The sequence below is a fragment of the Haematobia irritans genome, chromosome 5 (assembly GCF_050003625.1).
Source record: "Haematobia irritans isolate KBUSLIRL chromosome 5, ASM5000362v1, whole genome shotgun sequence".
In the NCBI taxonomy this organism is placed as follows: Eukaryota; Metazoa; Arthropoda; class Insecta; order Diptera; family Muscidae; genus Haematobia; species Haematobia irritans.
This window is the reverse complement of record NC_134401.1, coordinates 168,158,099-168,176,113: the sequence shown is the minus strand read 5'-3', so window position 1 is coordinate 168,176,113 and position 18,015 is coordinate 168,158,099. Positions and strand designations below refer to the sequence as shown.

General features: G+C 35.9%; 1 protein-coding gene across 1 annotated transcript in view; it reads left to right on the top strand.

Moving 5' to 3' along the window:
* Nucleotides 1–18,015, top strand: part of dpr1 (defective proboscis extension response 1) — a 707,346-nt gene that overhangs the window by 346,836 nt on the left and 342,495 nt on the right. The window contains exon 2 of the mRNA XM_075312145.1: nucleotides 14,974–15,137. Coding sequence (XP_075168260.1) covers nucleotides 14,974–15,137 — 164 coding nt within the window. The remainder of the gene's footprint in view (nucleotides 1–14,973; nucleotides 15,138–18,015) is intronic.

The window sequence follows — 18,015 nt, the reverse complement described above, 5'->3', positions numbered from 1 at the left end:
TCGAATAGTCTGCCGCAAACAAGAAAAATCAACACTTCCATCAACGCACGGATTGACGCATGGTGTATAATTCAACCATAAAGACGTTGGGTCTTGTGAAGAAGAGCTGTAGGCTCTAAATGGGGCCTGAATCTAATGGTGATGCACTGGATATATGAGAGAGAGTTTGGTAGACATCAATTGAGAGGAAGTGCAACATAGAAATATTACAACGGGCATGTTATCTTGGTATAAGTGGGACATTGAAGAGCACTTCAACTAGAGCATTAGAGCCATTACTGGACTTAAGACCTAGAGATGTTCAGATCAAAAGCATATAAGATTGAAGATATTAGGAGAATGGACGGAAACAAGAAACATGACGAACCATCAGCGAATAATAGAGGAGACGTTGGATAAAATCGCGGATGCCACAGAAATCCATGATCGTTTATCTGAGGTGGGCATAACTATCGAGTGCAACATTCTGGCGTCATTAAGATGGTCGTGGGGAAATGGGACCCCACAACAGATACCAGAGGAAAGTAACTGCTACATTAATGGATCGAAGATGCGTGAGAGGACGGGACTTTGCGTATATATGAAGGGTCCAAGCACCGAAATCCAATTCCGATTACCGAACCACAGCACAATCCTGCAGGCAGAAGAGCTTACCATAGTGGAATGTGTTACATGGCTCGGAAATCAGACGAGGTCACAAAATGTGAACAATTTCACAGATTGTCAGAGGGCAATGAAACTGAATAGTCTAAGTGAGGCTCACTCAGGCCATTTAGTCCATTGTGATACCACAGTGATGAACTTCCATCTTATCAATGAGCGTTGCCAAATTCTATATTTAGCTCAATGACAAGGGATCTCCTTTTTATCTCCGAATCCAAACGGCGTTCCACATTGCGGTGAAACCACTTAGAGAAGCTTTGAATCTCCCACAAATGTCACCAGCATATCTGAGAGGGGGTCATCCTTTAGGTTAGGTTAGGTCAGCTAAGGTGGCAGCCCGATGTATCAGGCTCACTTAGACTATTCAGTACATTGTGATACCACAGTGGTGAACTTCTCTCTATCACTGGGTGCTGCCCGATTCCATGTTAAGCTCAATGACAAGGGACCTCCTTTTTATAGCCGAGTCCGAACGGCGTTCCACTTTGAAGTGAAACCACTTAGAGAAGCTTTGAAACACTCAGAAATGCCACATTTGGGTGTTCGGACGAAGCAGGAATCGAAACCACGACATTGTGTATGCAAGGCGGGCATGCTAACCATTGCACCACGGTGGCTCCCCGGTCATCCTATCTATAACCACTCATTATTTTTATACCCTGCGCCACACTGAGGAACAGGGTATTATAAGTTAGTGCATATGTTTGTAACACCCAGAAGGAGACGAGATAGACACATGGTGTCTTTGGCAATAATGCTCAGGGTGGGTCCCTGAGTCGATATAACCATGTCCGTCTGTCCGTCCGTCCGTCCGTCCGTCCGTCCGTCCGTCCGCCCGTCTGTCTGTGAACACATTTTTGTGATCAAAGTCTAGGTCGCAATTTAAGTCCAATCGCCTTCAAATTTGGCACATGTTCCTTATTTGGGTCAGAATAGAACGCTATTGATTTTGGAAGAAATCGGTTCAGATTTAGATATACCTCCCATATATATCTTTCGCCCGATATGCACTAATATGGACCCAGCGGCCACAGTTTTATACAGATTTGCTTGAAAATTTGTACAAACATAACACTTAGTCGTATAGGCAAGTGTGCAAAATTTGATTGAAATCGGTTAAGATTTAGATATAGCTCCCATATATATCTTTCGCCCGATATGGACTAATATGGTCCTAAAAGCCAGAGTTTTTGCCCAATTTGGTTGAAATTTTGCACAGGGAGTAGATTTAGCATGGTAGCTATGCGTGCCAAATTTGGTTGAAATCGATTCAGATTTAGATATAGCTCCAATATATAGCTTTCGGCCGAGTTACACTCATATGACCACAGAGGCCAATTTTTTGCTCCTATTTAGTTTAAAATTTGCACAGGGAGTAGAATTAGCATTGTTGCTAGCGTGCCAAATTTGGTTGAAATCGGTTCAGATTTAGATATATCTCCCATATATATCTTTCGCCCGATATGCACTTATATGGACCCAGAAGCCATAGTTTTTTCCCGATTAGCTTGAAATTTTGCACAAGGAGTACAATTGGTAGTATAGTCATGTGTGCCAAATTTGATTGAAATCGATTCAGATTTAGATATAGCTTCCATATATATTTTTCGCCCGATATGGACTTATATGGCCCCAGAAGCCAGAGTTTTGGCCCAATTTGGTTGAAATTTTGCACTAGGAGTACAATTAGTAATATAGTCATGTGTGCCAAATTTGATTGAAATCGGTTCAGATTTAGATATAGCTCCCATATATATGTTTTTCTGATTTCGACTAAAATGGTCAAAATACCATAATTTTCCTTGTTAAATCGCCACTGCTTAAAAAGTTGTAAAAATGTCTCTTATTTTCCTAAACTTCTAATACATATATATCGAGCGATAAATCATAAATAAACTTTTGCGAAGTTTCCTAAAATTGCTTCAGATTTAAATGTTTCCCATATTTTTATACCCTGCGCCACACTGTGGAACTGGGTATTATTTTACTATCATTGTGTTTCACCCTAGTGCATTAGCCGACTTAAATTTTGAGTCTATAGAATTTGTGGAAGTCTATCAAATTCTGCCCAGATCGATTGATATCTAAATGTATGTACACATTTGACGGATGTGATATGGTATCGAAAATTTAGATCTACAAAGTGGCGCAGGGTATAATACAGTCGGCCCAGCCCGACTTTAGACTTTCCTTACTTGTTCTTTATAAGTTAGTTTAAGTCAGGTATAGTGGCAGCTCGATATTTCAGGCTCACTTAAACAATTCAGTCCATTGCGATACCACAATGGATAAGTTGTCTCTTATCATTGAGTGCTGCCCGATTTAATGTTTAGCTTAGCGATGTGAACCAATGCAACGGTCGTAAAGACGATGACAATACTGTTGGTTTATCCAGATAAGAAAAAAGGCTGGAGAACCACTCAATGAAAGTAGAACGACTATTAGGAGGACAGTGAGAATAATGTGCCGAACATCTGTGCCGAATAGGAACAGCAGAGGATAGTGCGTGTAGTTCGTGTTTTAAAGGTGATGTGACTTTGGAATTATACCCAGTTTAGCACAATTTTAAGACAAGTAAAATACCTCTAGTTTTCAATCAACAAACTATAGCTTCTTTATTGAAAGCTGTAGTGTGATTACAAGAATATATATATCAAGAATATATATTTGTCATATAGGGGAAATTTTAACTAAAGCATAATGATCTCCAAAAACTAAAATGCAGCTAAATTGGCTATAACGACCCTTATTTTTGAGTTTGTGCACTTATTGATACAAAAGAAATTCTTCCTTTACTTTCTCTACAATATTCGTGATACCAATGATTTTTCTTTGAATATTGAAATTTCTAAATTTCCATAGTGTTTGCTAAAATAAATCGGGCACAATTTATCACATAGTCTTATATTTCCTTTTTCAAACTACTGTCTTTAAGCCAAAAAATATTATCGCTGGAAAATTCAACGCACAGCTAAAGCAACAGCAAACTTTTCTTGCGTGATTTCAGCTAATTTGTGCGTTTTGATAACGCAAACTGAAAAGCCATGGTATCAATGGAATTTCGTATCATATTTTTTCTTCCATTCATTATTATGGAACGCGTGTGGCACACGAAAAAAAAACAACCAAATAGCTTCGCAGTTTTGTATTTCTTTTTGGATTTTTTGTTAAGAGCAAAAGAAAAATCTGAAAAATATTTCATTATTCTCTAACAGCTAAACAGTTTAACATAAAAAAATTAGGACGTGCTTTAATATGCTGATTACACGCTAGTCGAGGAATCACAAACAAAAAAAATCTGGTTCATCGAGATTGATTTGCCTTCATACCAGTTTAGCTAATAATGCTTGTACTGGCAACACCATCACAAAACAAAAAAAAATTAAAAAAATAAAATATGAGAAAATGAAGGGAAGGAGGAAGGGAAGTGTTATTTACACTTTTACTAGCAAGAAAAAAGAAGAAGAAGAAGAAGAAAACAAAAAGAGTCTAAAGATAGTCAACTACATTGTAATTTGAGCATCTTTTCATACCAGAGTTTGTCCGAAATCTTTCATATACCTGGATTCAACTTAGTGAGACTTAATCTGACCCGATATACATAAAATTGAGTAGAATGAAGTCACATAGAGAAAAATTAGTGCTGACGAGAAATCATCAAATCACACATGACAATTGCTGCAAATAAAATTACAATTAGCATAGACTTAACTAAAAATAATACCCTATTCCACAGTGTGGCGCAGGGTATAGAAAAAACGTCTTGACAAACTTTAGCAATATCCGTAATTTTTGCAATCCGATTTCAGGCACCAGTATTTTCCACTACGAGATTTTCCACTACGAGATATTTTTAATATACCCTGCGCCACAGGGTATATAGACATATCCCAGCAAAAAATTTGGAAGTTCTTCTAAAGGCACAACCTTAAAATCACTTCCAGAAGATGCACTCCCAATGATGTTCTTTATTTTAACTACCCAGGAAGTTCTTTTAATTAAATTTTTTATAGCTTGCTTTTTTCATACTTTTAATTCATAATTTTAACTTTTTTTGTTTCAAATAGGTTAAAAACTGAGTAAGAATTAATTAAATGGTACAAATCATTTAAATTTTGTTGAAAAAATGCTAAATCCAATCTGAAAAAATTGTGCATTTTTGAAAATATTTGAGGTCAAACATTTCCGACAAGCATTAAAATCCATTAAAAAATATAAAAATTATTTATTTGACAAAATATCACAGAATTTTTTAATTTACATCCAAAACATTGATTTCGGATCACACCTAAAGAAGTGCTGCAAATTCAGTGCAACGGCTGTTGAAATGGAGGACTTCCGTCCTATGACAAGCCCATGTTAAATTCATCGCTTCTGCGTCAATTTTGCACCACTTCCGGATCCAAAAAGAACATTTTCAGTACTTTTTTGGCGACGCTTTTTTTTGCTGGGATGGTGTCTTTGGCAATATTGCTCAGGGCCGGCGCCTGAGTCGATCTAGCCATGTCCGCCTGTCCGTTCGTCTGCCTGTGAACACATTTTTGTGATCAAAGAAGAAATCGGTTCAGATATAGATATAGCTCCTGTATATATATATTTCGTCCGATTTACACTCATATAACCCCAGAGGTCAAATTTGAAATCCGATTTAATTGAAATTTTGCGCAGAGAGTAAAATTAATATTACAGCTATGCATGCCAAATTTGGTTGAAATCGGTTGAGTTTGATATAGCTCCCATATATATCTTTCGATATGCACTTATATGACCTCAGAAGCTAGAGTTTTGTCCTAATTTGCTTTAAATTTTGCACAGGGAGTAGAATTCATATTCTAGCTACGCATACTAAATTTGGTTGAAATCGGTTCAGATTTAGATATAGTTCCCATTTATATGTTTTTCTGATTTCGGCAAAATTGGCCAAAATACCCACATTTTCCTTTTAAAAGCATCACTGATAAGTCAAAACTTGTAAAAATTACTCCAATTTTCCTATACCTCTAATACATATCTATCGACCGATATATCATAAATACACTTTTGCAAAGTTGCCTAAAAATTGCTTCAGATTTAAATGTTTCCCGGAGCATTAGCCGACTTAAATTTTATGTCTACAGAAGTCTAAAAAATTTTGTCCAGATCGAGTCAGATTTAAATATATGTATATGGGAACATAATTTTATCACCAAACTTGAATGCTAGTCGACCTCTTGTCAGTTTGCTAAAAATCATTAGCAAAATTTTATATCAGGAGAACTTTGTCTTACAAATACAGTGAAATCTCTCAAACTTGGACACTGGGAAAAAAGTAAATCTCTTTAAATTTGACAATTTTCGTGAGACGCTGACCAATGAATCGGCATCCGGCCAAAAATCGATAATGGACAATGATCGGCCTTCGGCGTCAAGATGCCGGTTAGTCAAATTTTTGAATAATTTATTTCATATCAAATTTTACCAGTATTGAATTTGTCTCAGCCAAAAGACCCAGTATAAATAATACTTAAAAAAGTATAAAAAAAAATCATTGTTTGTCATTATAAAGGGTGGTTAAATTTTCAAGGGCCGATGTTGATTTTGAATAAAAAACAAACTATTCAGGAAATTATTGTAATTTTATTTTATTATTATATATTGGTATTACTCAATTATGTACGGAACAACATATCGGCCAAATGGGCGCCGAGACCTCGGTGGCACACCTCCATCCGATGGTCCAAATTTTCGATGACGCTGAGGCATAATGGAGGTTCTATGCCGTTAATGTGCCGAATTATCTCATCCTTTAGCTCTTGAATTGTTGCTGGCTTATCGACGTACACCTTTTCTTTCAAATAACCCCAAAGAAAACAGTCCAACGGTGTCAAATCACATGACCTTGGTGGTCAATTGACATCGCCATTACGTGAGATAACACGGCCATTGAATTTGTTGTGCAAAAGAGCCATTGTTTCGTTAGCTGTGTGGCAAGTGGCACCGTCCTGCTGAAACCACATACCGTCCACATCCGTATCTTCCAATTCGGGCCATAAAAAGTTCGTTATCATCTCACGATAGCGAACACCATTCACAGTAACTGCCTGACCGGCCTCATTTTGAAACAAGTAAGGAAAGTCTAAAGTCGGGCGGGGCCGACTATATTATACCCTGCACCACTTTGTAGATATAAATTTTCGATACCATATCACATCCGTCAAATGTGTTGGGGGCTATATATAAAGGTTTGTCCCAAATACATACATTTAAAAATCATTCGCTCTGGATTGAATTTGTTAGACTTCTACAAAATCTATAGACTCAAAATTTAAGTCGGCTAATGCACAAGGGTGGAACACAATGTTAGTAAAAACAAGGGAGGAACACAATGTTAGTAAAAAACAAGTAAGGAAAGTCTAAAGTCGGGCGGGGCCGACTATATTATACCCTGCACCACTTTGTAGATCTACATTTTCGATACCATATCACATCCGTCAAATGTGTTGGGGCTATATATAAAGGTTTGTCCCAAATACATACAATTAAATATCACTCGATTTGGACAGAATTTGATAGACTTCTACAAAATCTATAGACTCAAAATTTAAGATGGCTAATGCAATAGGGTGGAACACAATTTTAGTAAAAAAGTTTATTTATGATTTATCGCTCGATATATATGTATTAGAAGTTTAGGAAAATTAGAGTCATTTTTACAACTTTTAGACTAAGCAGTGGCGATTTTACAAGCAAAATGTTGGTCGAAATCAGAAAAACATATATATGTGGGAGCTAAATCTAAATCAGAACCGATGTCAACCAAATTTGGCAGGCATAGCTACAATGCTCCCTGTGCAAAATTTCAACTAAATCGGAGTTAAAAATTGGCCTCTGTGGTCATATGAGTGTAAATCGGGCGAAAGCTATATATGGGAGATATATCTAAATCTGAACCGATTTCAACCAAATTTGGCACGCATAGCTACAATGCTAATTATACTCCCAGTGCAAAATTTCAACTAAATCGGAGTTAAAAATTGGCCTCTGTGGTCATATGAGTGTAAATCGGGCGAAAGCTATATATGGGAGCTATATCTAAATCTGAACCGATTTCAACCAAATTTGGCACGCATAGCTACAATGGTAATTATACTCCCTGTGCAAAATTTCAACTAAATCGGAGCAAAATATTGGCCTCTGTGGTCATTTGAGTGTAAATCGGGCGAAAGCTATATATGGGAGCTATATCTAAATCTGAACCGATTTCAACCAAATTTATCACGCATAGCTATAATGCTAATTCTACTCCCTGTGCAAAATTTCAACTAAATCGGAGAAAAAAATTGGCCTCTGTGGGCAAATGAGTGTAAATCGGGCGAAAGCTATATATGGGAGCTATATCTAAATCTGAACCGATTTGGCTGATATTTTGCAAGTTTTTCGAGACTCATAAAATATTCGGATGTACGGAATTTGAGGAAGATCGGTTGATATACACGCCAATTATGACCAGATCGGTGAAAAATATATATGGCAGCTATATCTAAATCTGAACCGATTTTTTACAAAATCAATAGGGATCGTCTTTGAGCCGAAACAGGACCCTATACCAAATTTTAGGACAATCGGACTAAAACTGCGAGCTGTACTTTGCACACAAAAATACATCAACAGACAGACGGACAGACAGACAGACGGACATCGCTAAATCGACTCAGAATTTAATTCTAAGACGATCGGTATACTAAACGATGGGTCTCAGACTTTTCCTTCTTGGCGTTACATACAAATGCACAAACTTATTATACCCTGTACCACAGTAGTGGTGAAGGGTATAAAAAATACGGCCCGATGATGCCGCCAGCCCATAAACCGCACCAAACAGTCACTCTTTGTGGGTGCATTGGTTTTTCGACAATCACTCTTGGGTTCTCATTCGCCCAAATGCGGCAATTCTGTTTATTGACGAGTCCACTGAGGTGAAAATGTGCCTCATCACTGAAGATGATTTTCTTCGAAAATTTGCATAATAAATCTGGATAACTTTAACCCTCTAATGCATACATTTTTTTGCCAGCTGATTAAATATTCAATGTTTGCGACACAAAAGCAAGAAATCGAAACAAGAAAAATGTATACGGTAAAATTCAGTATATACTGCAAAGCCTCTTGAACAGTTTTAACTAAGTTTTCTTTTTATTTTAAACTGTTTTTTTTGTCTTAAGACATGTTTTACTAAAAGCTTCCTGATTTAACGAAGCCCGCCGAAAGGCGGGATTGCGCATTAGAGGGTTAACACGTTGTTGGATTGTGTATCTCTCCATGGTTCAAATTGAGTAAGCCTGAAATAGAGAAATGGCAAATAAAATTCGGAAAAAAAACTTGGCGTTTAGGTGTGGTTCACATTCAACATCGGCCCTTACATTTTAACCACCCTTTAATATCAAACTGCTGAATATTAAAAAATTTGTTAATTTTAAAAGAATATTATAACCAGGGATCCGGAGCGGTCCATTTTTTTCGCTCCGCTCCGCTCCCGCTCCGGAGAAAAAAAAATCGCTCCGCTCCTCGCTCCGCTCCGAGAAAAAAAAATCGCTCCGCTCCACGCTCCGCTCCGCTCCTCTTCGAGAAAAATCGGGCGGTACATATATATGGGAGCTATAGCTAAATCTGGGAAAATCGGGCGATACATATATATGAGAGCTATATCTAAATCTGAACCGATTTGGATGAAATTTTGCAGACTTGAAGGGCGATGAAAAAGATTACCTTTTGCCAAATTTGGCGACGATCCGTTTGAAAAAAAAGCACAGCGTGACCCCATTTGTCGAAATCGGGCGATACATATATATGGGAGCTATATCAAAATTTGATCCGATTTCTTCCAAATTCAATAGCGTTCGTCGTTGTGCCCAAAAACTCCCTGTACCAAATTTCATCAAAATCGGTTAATAATTGCCACCGGAATCCTGTGAACAACAAATACATGGACAGACGGACGGACGGACGGACACCAAGCGCTAGATCGACTCAGGAGGTGATTCTGAGTCGATCGGTATATATTTTATGGGGTCTAAAATCAATATTTCTGGTAGGCACATTTTTTGGCAGATCAAATTTATTATACCCTAACCACTATGTGGTTTAGGGTATAATGACTTTAAAACAATGTGTTGACACATTTTATTAATTTTGAAGATTTTTTCAGAAATATTAAATCCATTTTGACTTCATTAAAACGAAATTTTCATTCATGTTAGGATACACATTTTTATGTCGAATCACTTAGCTATAAGGACAAACTGACTTCATTGAAAAGTTTAGAGACTTTTAGACAAGGAAAAAACTTTATATCAGAGAAATACGTCTTCTATTCTAAGCAAAATTCGTATTCGTATTTTAAGCATGTGAAATATTTGGCCTCCCGACAATATTCTTTGCGGTGCACCATCTACTATTTAATATGTGATAGAAACCAAATTTATGAAAATGGACCAAAATGGACCAAATTTAAAAATTAGAAATCTTTTGGACCAATTTTGGTCCGATCGGACCAAAACGGCAACGCTGATTGGAATTGAAAGTCTATACACAGAGTAGAAGTAACTACTCTCCGAAAGTTTTTTTTTTGTTTTGCAACAGACGTAGAGAAAAGGTTTTGTAATATTTGATGATTTGACTTAAAAATGGGTATCTTAACATGAAACAAAAAATTTATAAGCTAAGGTCAATTTGACTTTAATAATTCAGAAAAATTCTTTAAATTTAATGAAATCGTCTTTAAATTTGTTGTCTTTTTGCATATTGACTACAAAGCAAAAAATCGTTCAAATATAGGACATGTTTTTCAAAACTTTATTTTAAAGAAGTTTTTTACTTCAAACATAGCATAATTTCTACTGGAAGTCGAGTCCTAATTTGGAAAATAAAGTTGCCGTTAACTCGTTTTTAAAAGACTTTGATAGCATATGAAGAAAAAAAGCTGAGAAAGCGAAAAATTAAAATTTGCTTCCTAGAAGCAAGTACACAAAACCTAAATTTAAAAGAGAATTGTGTTTTAAAAGTGTCCTTGCTTGTATTCTCCGCTTCTTTGGCTCGGAATCAATACCAAATTTTTTAAAGTAAAGACAAAATCTTTGGAACCGAGTATGCTTTTTTTCAGTGTATGTTTGCAACAACCTCAGATCTAGTGTTACCTAATTTCGCTTTTTTCCCCTTTATTGTAAAAATACATTTTCGAACAGCGTTTTTAAGAAATGTTCGTTCTCAAAAAAGTAGATAACATGCAATAATACAAATCAAGTCATTAGTTTTCAATGTGAGAAAAAATTAAATAAATGTATATGCGCACATTTTTCAACCAAAATTGAAACTATCCATAATTTTAATTAAATTTTCGAGAACTAATATCAGAAATAAGAGAATGCTAGGATATAGTACAATAGTAAAGCAATTATGAATGTCCTTACTCTGAAAAAAAGCATGCCCGGTTCCAAAGATTTTGTCTTTACTTTAACAGTTTGGGTATTAATTCCGAGCCAAAGAAGCGGAGAATACAAGTAAGGATACTTTAAAGACGCAATTATCTTTTAAATTTGGGGGTTATGTACTTGCTTCTAGGAAGCAAATGCTAATTTTTAATTTTTTTTAGATTTTTTTCGTCAGTTGTTATCAAAATCCTTTAAAAACGAGTTAACGACAATTTTATTTTCCATATTAAGACTGGACTTCCAGTAGAAATTATGCTATGTTTCAAGTAACAAGCGTCTTTAATATAAAGTGTTGAAAAACTTGTCTTATTTTTTAACGATTTTTTGCTTTGTAGGCAAGATGCAAAAAGGAAACAAATTTAAATACAATTTTATTAATTTTAAAGAATTTTTCTTAATTATTAAAGTCACGTTGACCTTACCTCAAAAATTTTATCTTTCATGTTATGATACACATTTTTAAGTAAAATCACTTTATTATAAGGACATTACAACTTCATTCAAAAGTTTATTGACTTTTGGACAAGAAAAAAACTTTATTTTAGAGAAATGCGTCTTCCATGTTAAGCAAAATTTGTATTCTTATTCTAAGGACATGAAATCTTTGACTTCACGACAATATTTTTTTCAGTGTAGAAAACTAAAAAATTAAATATAAATAAGATCGTTTAATTGCATTTATTTGGCGTTCATTACAAACATTTTTGTAGTAATACGGGATGAAATTGATCGAAAGTACTGTTGTTACTTTTACAACACATACTAGAGATATATTTTGACATTTGCCGTTTTTGAAAACAATTACTAAAAAAACACTTTGTGTCTTCCCCAATGTACGTACGTACAAAAATACATATTACATTTTAAACGTTTACTTACACTACGCTAAGTACTAAGTAATTTCAAAGTCACACATTTCATTCAAGTAATATTTTATTCGGAGCGGAGCGGTTTTTCATTTGGAAACCGCTCCGCTCCCGCTCCGCTCCGGATTTTAGAAATGCCGCTCCCGCTCCGGCAAAAAAAGGGCTTGCTCCGCTCCGCTCCACGCTCCGCTCCGCTCCGGATCCCTGATTATAACTGAATTATCTTTTATTGTTGTTTTTTTTTTATTTGCCTTTGTTGAATAAAATATGCTAATATTGAACTAAAACATACCAAATTTCTTTAATTCCAAATTTCAAGAAAATATTTCGTCTGATTATTGCTTTTTTTGCCGAACATCGGCTTTGGCAAAAAAAAAAAAAACGCTTCGGTCGAGCTCTATTTAAAATTAACCTCTCAGGCTTGTCCCAAATGTGGGCAAAATCCAGGGTATCCACTTCTGAGAGACCCTATGATATTAAATTCAGTCCCCTCTGCTACTTCCACTAGGTGCTTGCCTCAACTGCAACGCTGCGCACTTCTTACATGACACTCAATCGATTACACTTAAGTTGACTATCATATCCGAAAGCCAACACATGCACTTATTTCCTTCTTTATCCATCCATAAAATCTCACTTGAAACCAAATCTATTTGGTTTCTCCCGTATACTAAAGGGAGGGCGCCAAAGCTTACTATCGCAAATACTAATGCACATATTAGTTCGTATGGATACAAAATTGAGTAAATATATTAACGGGCATTACTATACATTACATGCTCTCGTTGTTGTCATTGCACTAGTAGTGGTAAAACAAACCATTGAGTTTACCTTACCCTCATTGGCAAAAGCACACTCACATAGTCTCGCATGCTTCAGGGCTTTGGTGTCTACCATAGTGCCTTTAAGAGTACTTTAACCCATGCAACATATTTCACTCAAAAAAATATACACCACAGAAGAGAATCCATCAATGCGATTGCGGGTGGGTGGGTAGGTGTGTGTGTGCTCTACTGTGTTTGCCTGAGAGTTGACTTTAAATTCATTACTCTTATATGTGTGCGTGTGTGTGGGTGCTGTTGCGGTGACGTTGGCTGCTGGGGATACTTGCTTCAAATTTCTGTTGATACATAGACTATGTCAAGAGTGCATAGTTTAAGTGGATCTTAAGATTTGCAAAAAGGAGGAGAGCAGTGAAGAAAAAAAAAGATTCAATGAATATATGGCCAACCATGAAAGTGATTTAGACACTGGAACGGAACAGCTTGAGGTTAACTCGACTGCAGCAAAGTATGAAGTATGGCTCTAGGCTAAGTTTTCCCCAGTGATTTTTAATAGACGTTCGTCTTCTGTAGAAATATACTAAATATGCATAGAAGAAATTTATGAAATTTTTATTCAAAGATATATGGGATTTTCATACGCCGTGCTGATTAAATCTGGAAGATTAGTTTTTGTTTTCATGAAATTTTTATCCAAACTGTATGGAATTTTTTTTTTTTATAACGGAGGGATATAAAAGGAAAATAAGGATATAAGGCTTTAACGAAGGAACGCAAATTTCCAAAATTCTTGTCCTAAATGTTATATTTTTTTTTTTTTAAGCAAAAATGATAAACTTTTTTTAATTAAAATTTCGTTATTTAAAAGAAATTTTATAAATTGCGCATCCCTTAAATTTAGGTTGCGTAAACTTTAATACCACGTAAATATTTTTTCAGTGTACTATTTAAATATAATCCATTTTTATACTTGCAGCATTTTTTTCATTATTTCCCTTTGTTAACTATATTATTAAATATTACTAAATGGATTGCAATATCTCTGAATGAATTGGCCATTGAATCACGATGAATAAGCAGAATATAACTACCATTGCCCATTTTAGCCTTCGATATTAATTTGAAATAAAAAGTCCTTAAGCAAAACTCCTCCAAAAATTACTTACCATGTTGCAAGTGAGCATTTATGCTATGACCATTTTTAAGTGCTTCCACTTGAAGTTTTTTTCAATTAACTTGAAATAGAAATCAAACAAAACAAAAAAAGGTTACAAAAGAAAAAATTAAAATTGAGAAATAAATCTAGTAGAGCTTGCCATTATTTTCATTGCATATAAATGATGGAGATATTTTTATGATAATTTGTCGCCCATTGTTTTGAGTTATTTGCTTGCTGCAGCAGTTTTCCTCTACTTTTATAATTATTATGAACTCAGGCATCCCATTTGGAATTTATTAATATTTTTCTCCACTTGTTTCTTTGATTTTATATTGTAGTCGTCTTTCTTTCTTTCTCTCTGGTGAATCAACAGAAGCAATAAATATAAACTTGCAAAAAAATCAAGGAAAATGGAACAGTGATAATGAAAAAAATGAAGAAAAACATAACTAAAGAGGAAAAAAGTTCCAAGTTGAACATTAAAACTCTTGGCCAATAATGTTGACGACGATGACGACAAAATGATGAAAAACGCCTGAAGTGATCCATAAGATTAACAATGTCTCGGTTTTTCTCTTTTGTTTTTGTTTTTTGTTTTTTTGTTTTATAGTTGTTTATTTATTTGTTTCTTATTTACTTTTCCAAGTGTTCATTTTTATGATTTCCACTACTTAACCAGTCAAATGGGTCCGTCATATTCTCGCACACATGCAAACACACTTCTCTTATTGTTGAAACGGAGTCTGGGGGAAAAGGGTAAATGGGCATTTATAATCTGATGAAACGGCAACCATAGCAACGGCGCCTTGAAAGTCATTAACATAAATTCACATATGCCTTTGGAAAATGTCAGCATAAATTTCCACAATCCAACGAACGGCCAAATGATGGTGGTCGTTTTCTCCTTAAGTCTTTTGCTCTTTAATCATGTTTACATTTTACTCACTGTTTAAGCATCCCCCCCTCCCATGCCACTACCATTACTCATGTTTATTTTTTTTGTATTTATGCCTCGTCTTCTTAATCTTTTTTTACAGAATCCTTGACAACATATTCAACCTACCCAGCGCTGGATATAACCACAGTATCACCAACGAATCTCCTACCATATTTTGATTTCGATGTGCCGCGTAATGTCACCGTAACAGTGGGACAAACCGGATTTCTGCATTGTCGTGTTGAACGTTTGGGAGATAAGGATGTAAGTATGACAATTTATATTTCTAGAACCTGAGTTTTTGAAAAAAAGGATTAAGACATAGAAAACGCAGAGAGAGGGAAGGAGGGTGAGAAGATTTAACGAATTTGGCAGTTATTCATTGTAAAATGATTTTTTCAAAATGCATTTATGATAGTGATGCGCATTCGAGACTGTTTGTTTGTACAAAGTACACACAACGTACTCTAGTACTTGTAATGATATCATGGCTTATTTTGGGAAAATAGTTGGGAAGACAGCTGTTTCGGATTTCCATATTGTGAAAATAAAAAGACTAAAAAACAAAACAACAAAAACAATCTGATTTTTTATGTATTTATGGGGCTACATATCCTAAGGGCATATTATAAATTCACGTTCTTAATTTATAATGGCTCAAATGAAACTTGATATTCCAAGAAGCTCCGGAAGTCAAATCTGAGGAATCGGTTTGTATGAAGGTTATAGCCGACATGGCCCATTTGCAATAACATTTGCAAATTCAAGCCGATAGTTTTTTTAGTTCTAAAGTGAGCGTGATTTCAACAGAGGGACGGATGGAAATATCTCGATCTACTCAAGATTTCGCCACAATTCAGAATATAAAATTGCTTTATGAGGTATGAGGTCAATACTTCTTTGTGTTGCAAATGGAATTACAATCGAGAAATGGACACGTGGTCCAAACTATTATTTTTTGGCAAAATTATTACAAATACATAAAAATGAGAAAAAATATCCACTGTGCCCTCCAGCATGGAATGCGTAGAAACTTCTACGAAAGACTGTCATCCACAATCGAACTACTTGGGTTGTGGTATCGTAAAACTTCTTAACATCGTTTTCTAAATTGTGGGTTAGTCCATACGTGGTATATATCAGACAAAAAAGTTATGTATAGCTAAGTCTACAAATAATTACGAATCGATATGGACTTTTTGCACGAGAGCCAGAATTGAAATATGAGGGTCGCTTATATGGGGGCTATATACAATTATGAACTTGATATGGACAAATTTTTGTGTGATTGGGGATCGATTTATCTGAGGGCTATATATAACTATAGACCGATATGGACCTAATTAGGCATGGTTGTTAACGGCCATATACTAACACAATGTACCAAATTTCAACTGACTCTGATGAAATTTTCTCCTCCAAGAGGCTCCAAAACCAAATCTCGGGATCGGATTATATGGGGGCCATATATGATTATGGACTGATATGGACCACTTCTGGCATGTTTGTTAAATATCATATACTACCACCACGTACCAAATTTCAACCAGATCGGTTGAATTTTGCTTCTCCAAAAGGCACCGGAGGTCAAATCTGGTGATCGGTTTATAAGGGGGCTATATATAATTATTGACTGATGTGGCCCAATTTTTTCATGGTCATTAGAGACCATATACTAACACCATGTACCAAATTTCAGCCGGATCGGATGAAATTTGCTTCTCTTAGAGGCTCCGCAAGCCAAATCGGGGGATCGGTTTATATGGGGGCTATATATAATTATGGACTGATGTGAACCAATTTTTGTATGGTTGTTAGAGACCAGAGAGAGCTTAACATGGAATCGGGCAGCACTCAGTGATAAGAGAGAAGTTCACCAATGTGATATCACAATGCACTGAATAGTTTAAGTGAGCCTGATACATCGGGCTACCACCTAACCTAACCTAACCTAACCTAACCTAACCTAACCTAACCTTCTCTCGGTTCATTGGCAAAAATCGTTGATATGATGATAATGGAAGATTACCAGTGCATTTTAGGGAACAATTAACCCTTGAAGCGTTTTTCAACAGATCCAAGTGAAGAATCACAATAGACTGAATAGTCTAAGTGAGCCTGACACTTAATCGGGCTGCCACTTTAACCTAAGTGAAGAATTAGATACCGAAATAATTTTGACTTTGCTCGAAATTTTGTGGAATTTTTTCTTTGGTCCCGAGTTCAAAGGAAATGTTCAAATTTTTCGTAGGAACACATCCCAAAATCAATTATTTGTATACAGATGGCAAGGAGTATTATAAGCCCTAGACCAGATTAGGCCTAGTGGTGCAAAATGCGTTACTATGTCTTTAAATGCGTTAACCTAAGGTTAGGTATAGTGTTAGCCAGATTTTTCAGGCCCAATTAGGCTATACAGTCAATTGTGATACCACAGTGGTTAACTTTTCTTTTATCACTGAATGCTGCTCGATTCTATGTTAAGCTCAATGATAAGGGACCTTAGAATCCGATCGGCGTTCCACATTGCAATGAAACCACAGAGAAGTTTTCAAACACTCAGAAGTGTCACCAGCCTTACTGAGAGGGAATAATCCACCGGTGAAAAACTTTTTGGTGTTTAGTCGAAACTGGATTTGAACCAACGACCCTGTGTAGGCAAGGCGGGCATGCTAACCATTGCACCATGATGGCTTCTAAAAAGTCAAAAATTGGTCTAAAGTAATTATGAAATTATTATTTGTTTGGCAAAATATCACAAATTTTTTACCCTGCGCCACACTGTGGAACAGGGTATTATAAGTTAGTGCATATGTTTGTAACACCCCGAAGGAGACGAGATAGACACATGATGTCTTTGGCAATAATGCTCAGGGTGGGTCCCTGAGTCGATATAACCATGTCCGTCTGTCCGTCCGTCCGTCTGTCTTTGAACACATTTTTGTGATCAAAGTCTAGGTCGCAATTTAAGTCCAATCGCTTTCAAATTTGGCACATGTTCCTAATTTGGGTCAGAATAGAACCCTATTGATTTAGGAAGAAATCGGTTCAGATTTAGATATAGCTCCCATATATATCTTTCGGCCGATATTCACTAATATGGACCCAGCAGCCAGAGTTTTATACCGATTTGCTTGAAATT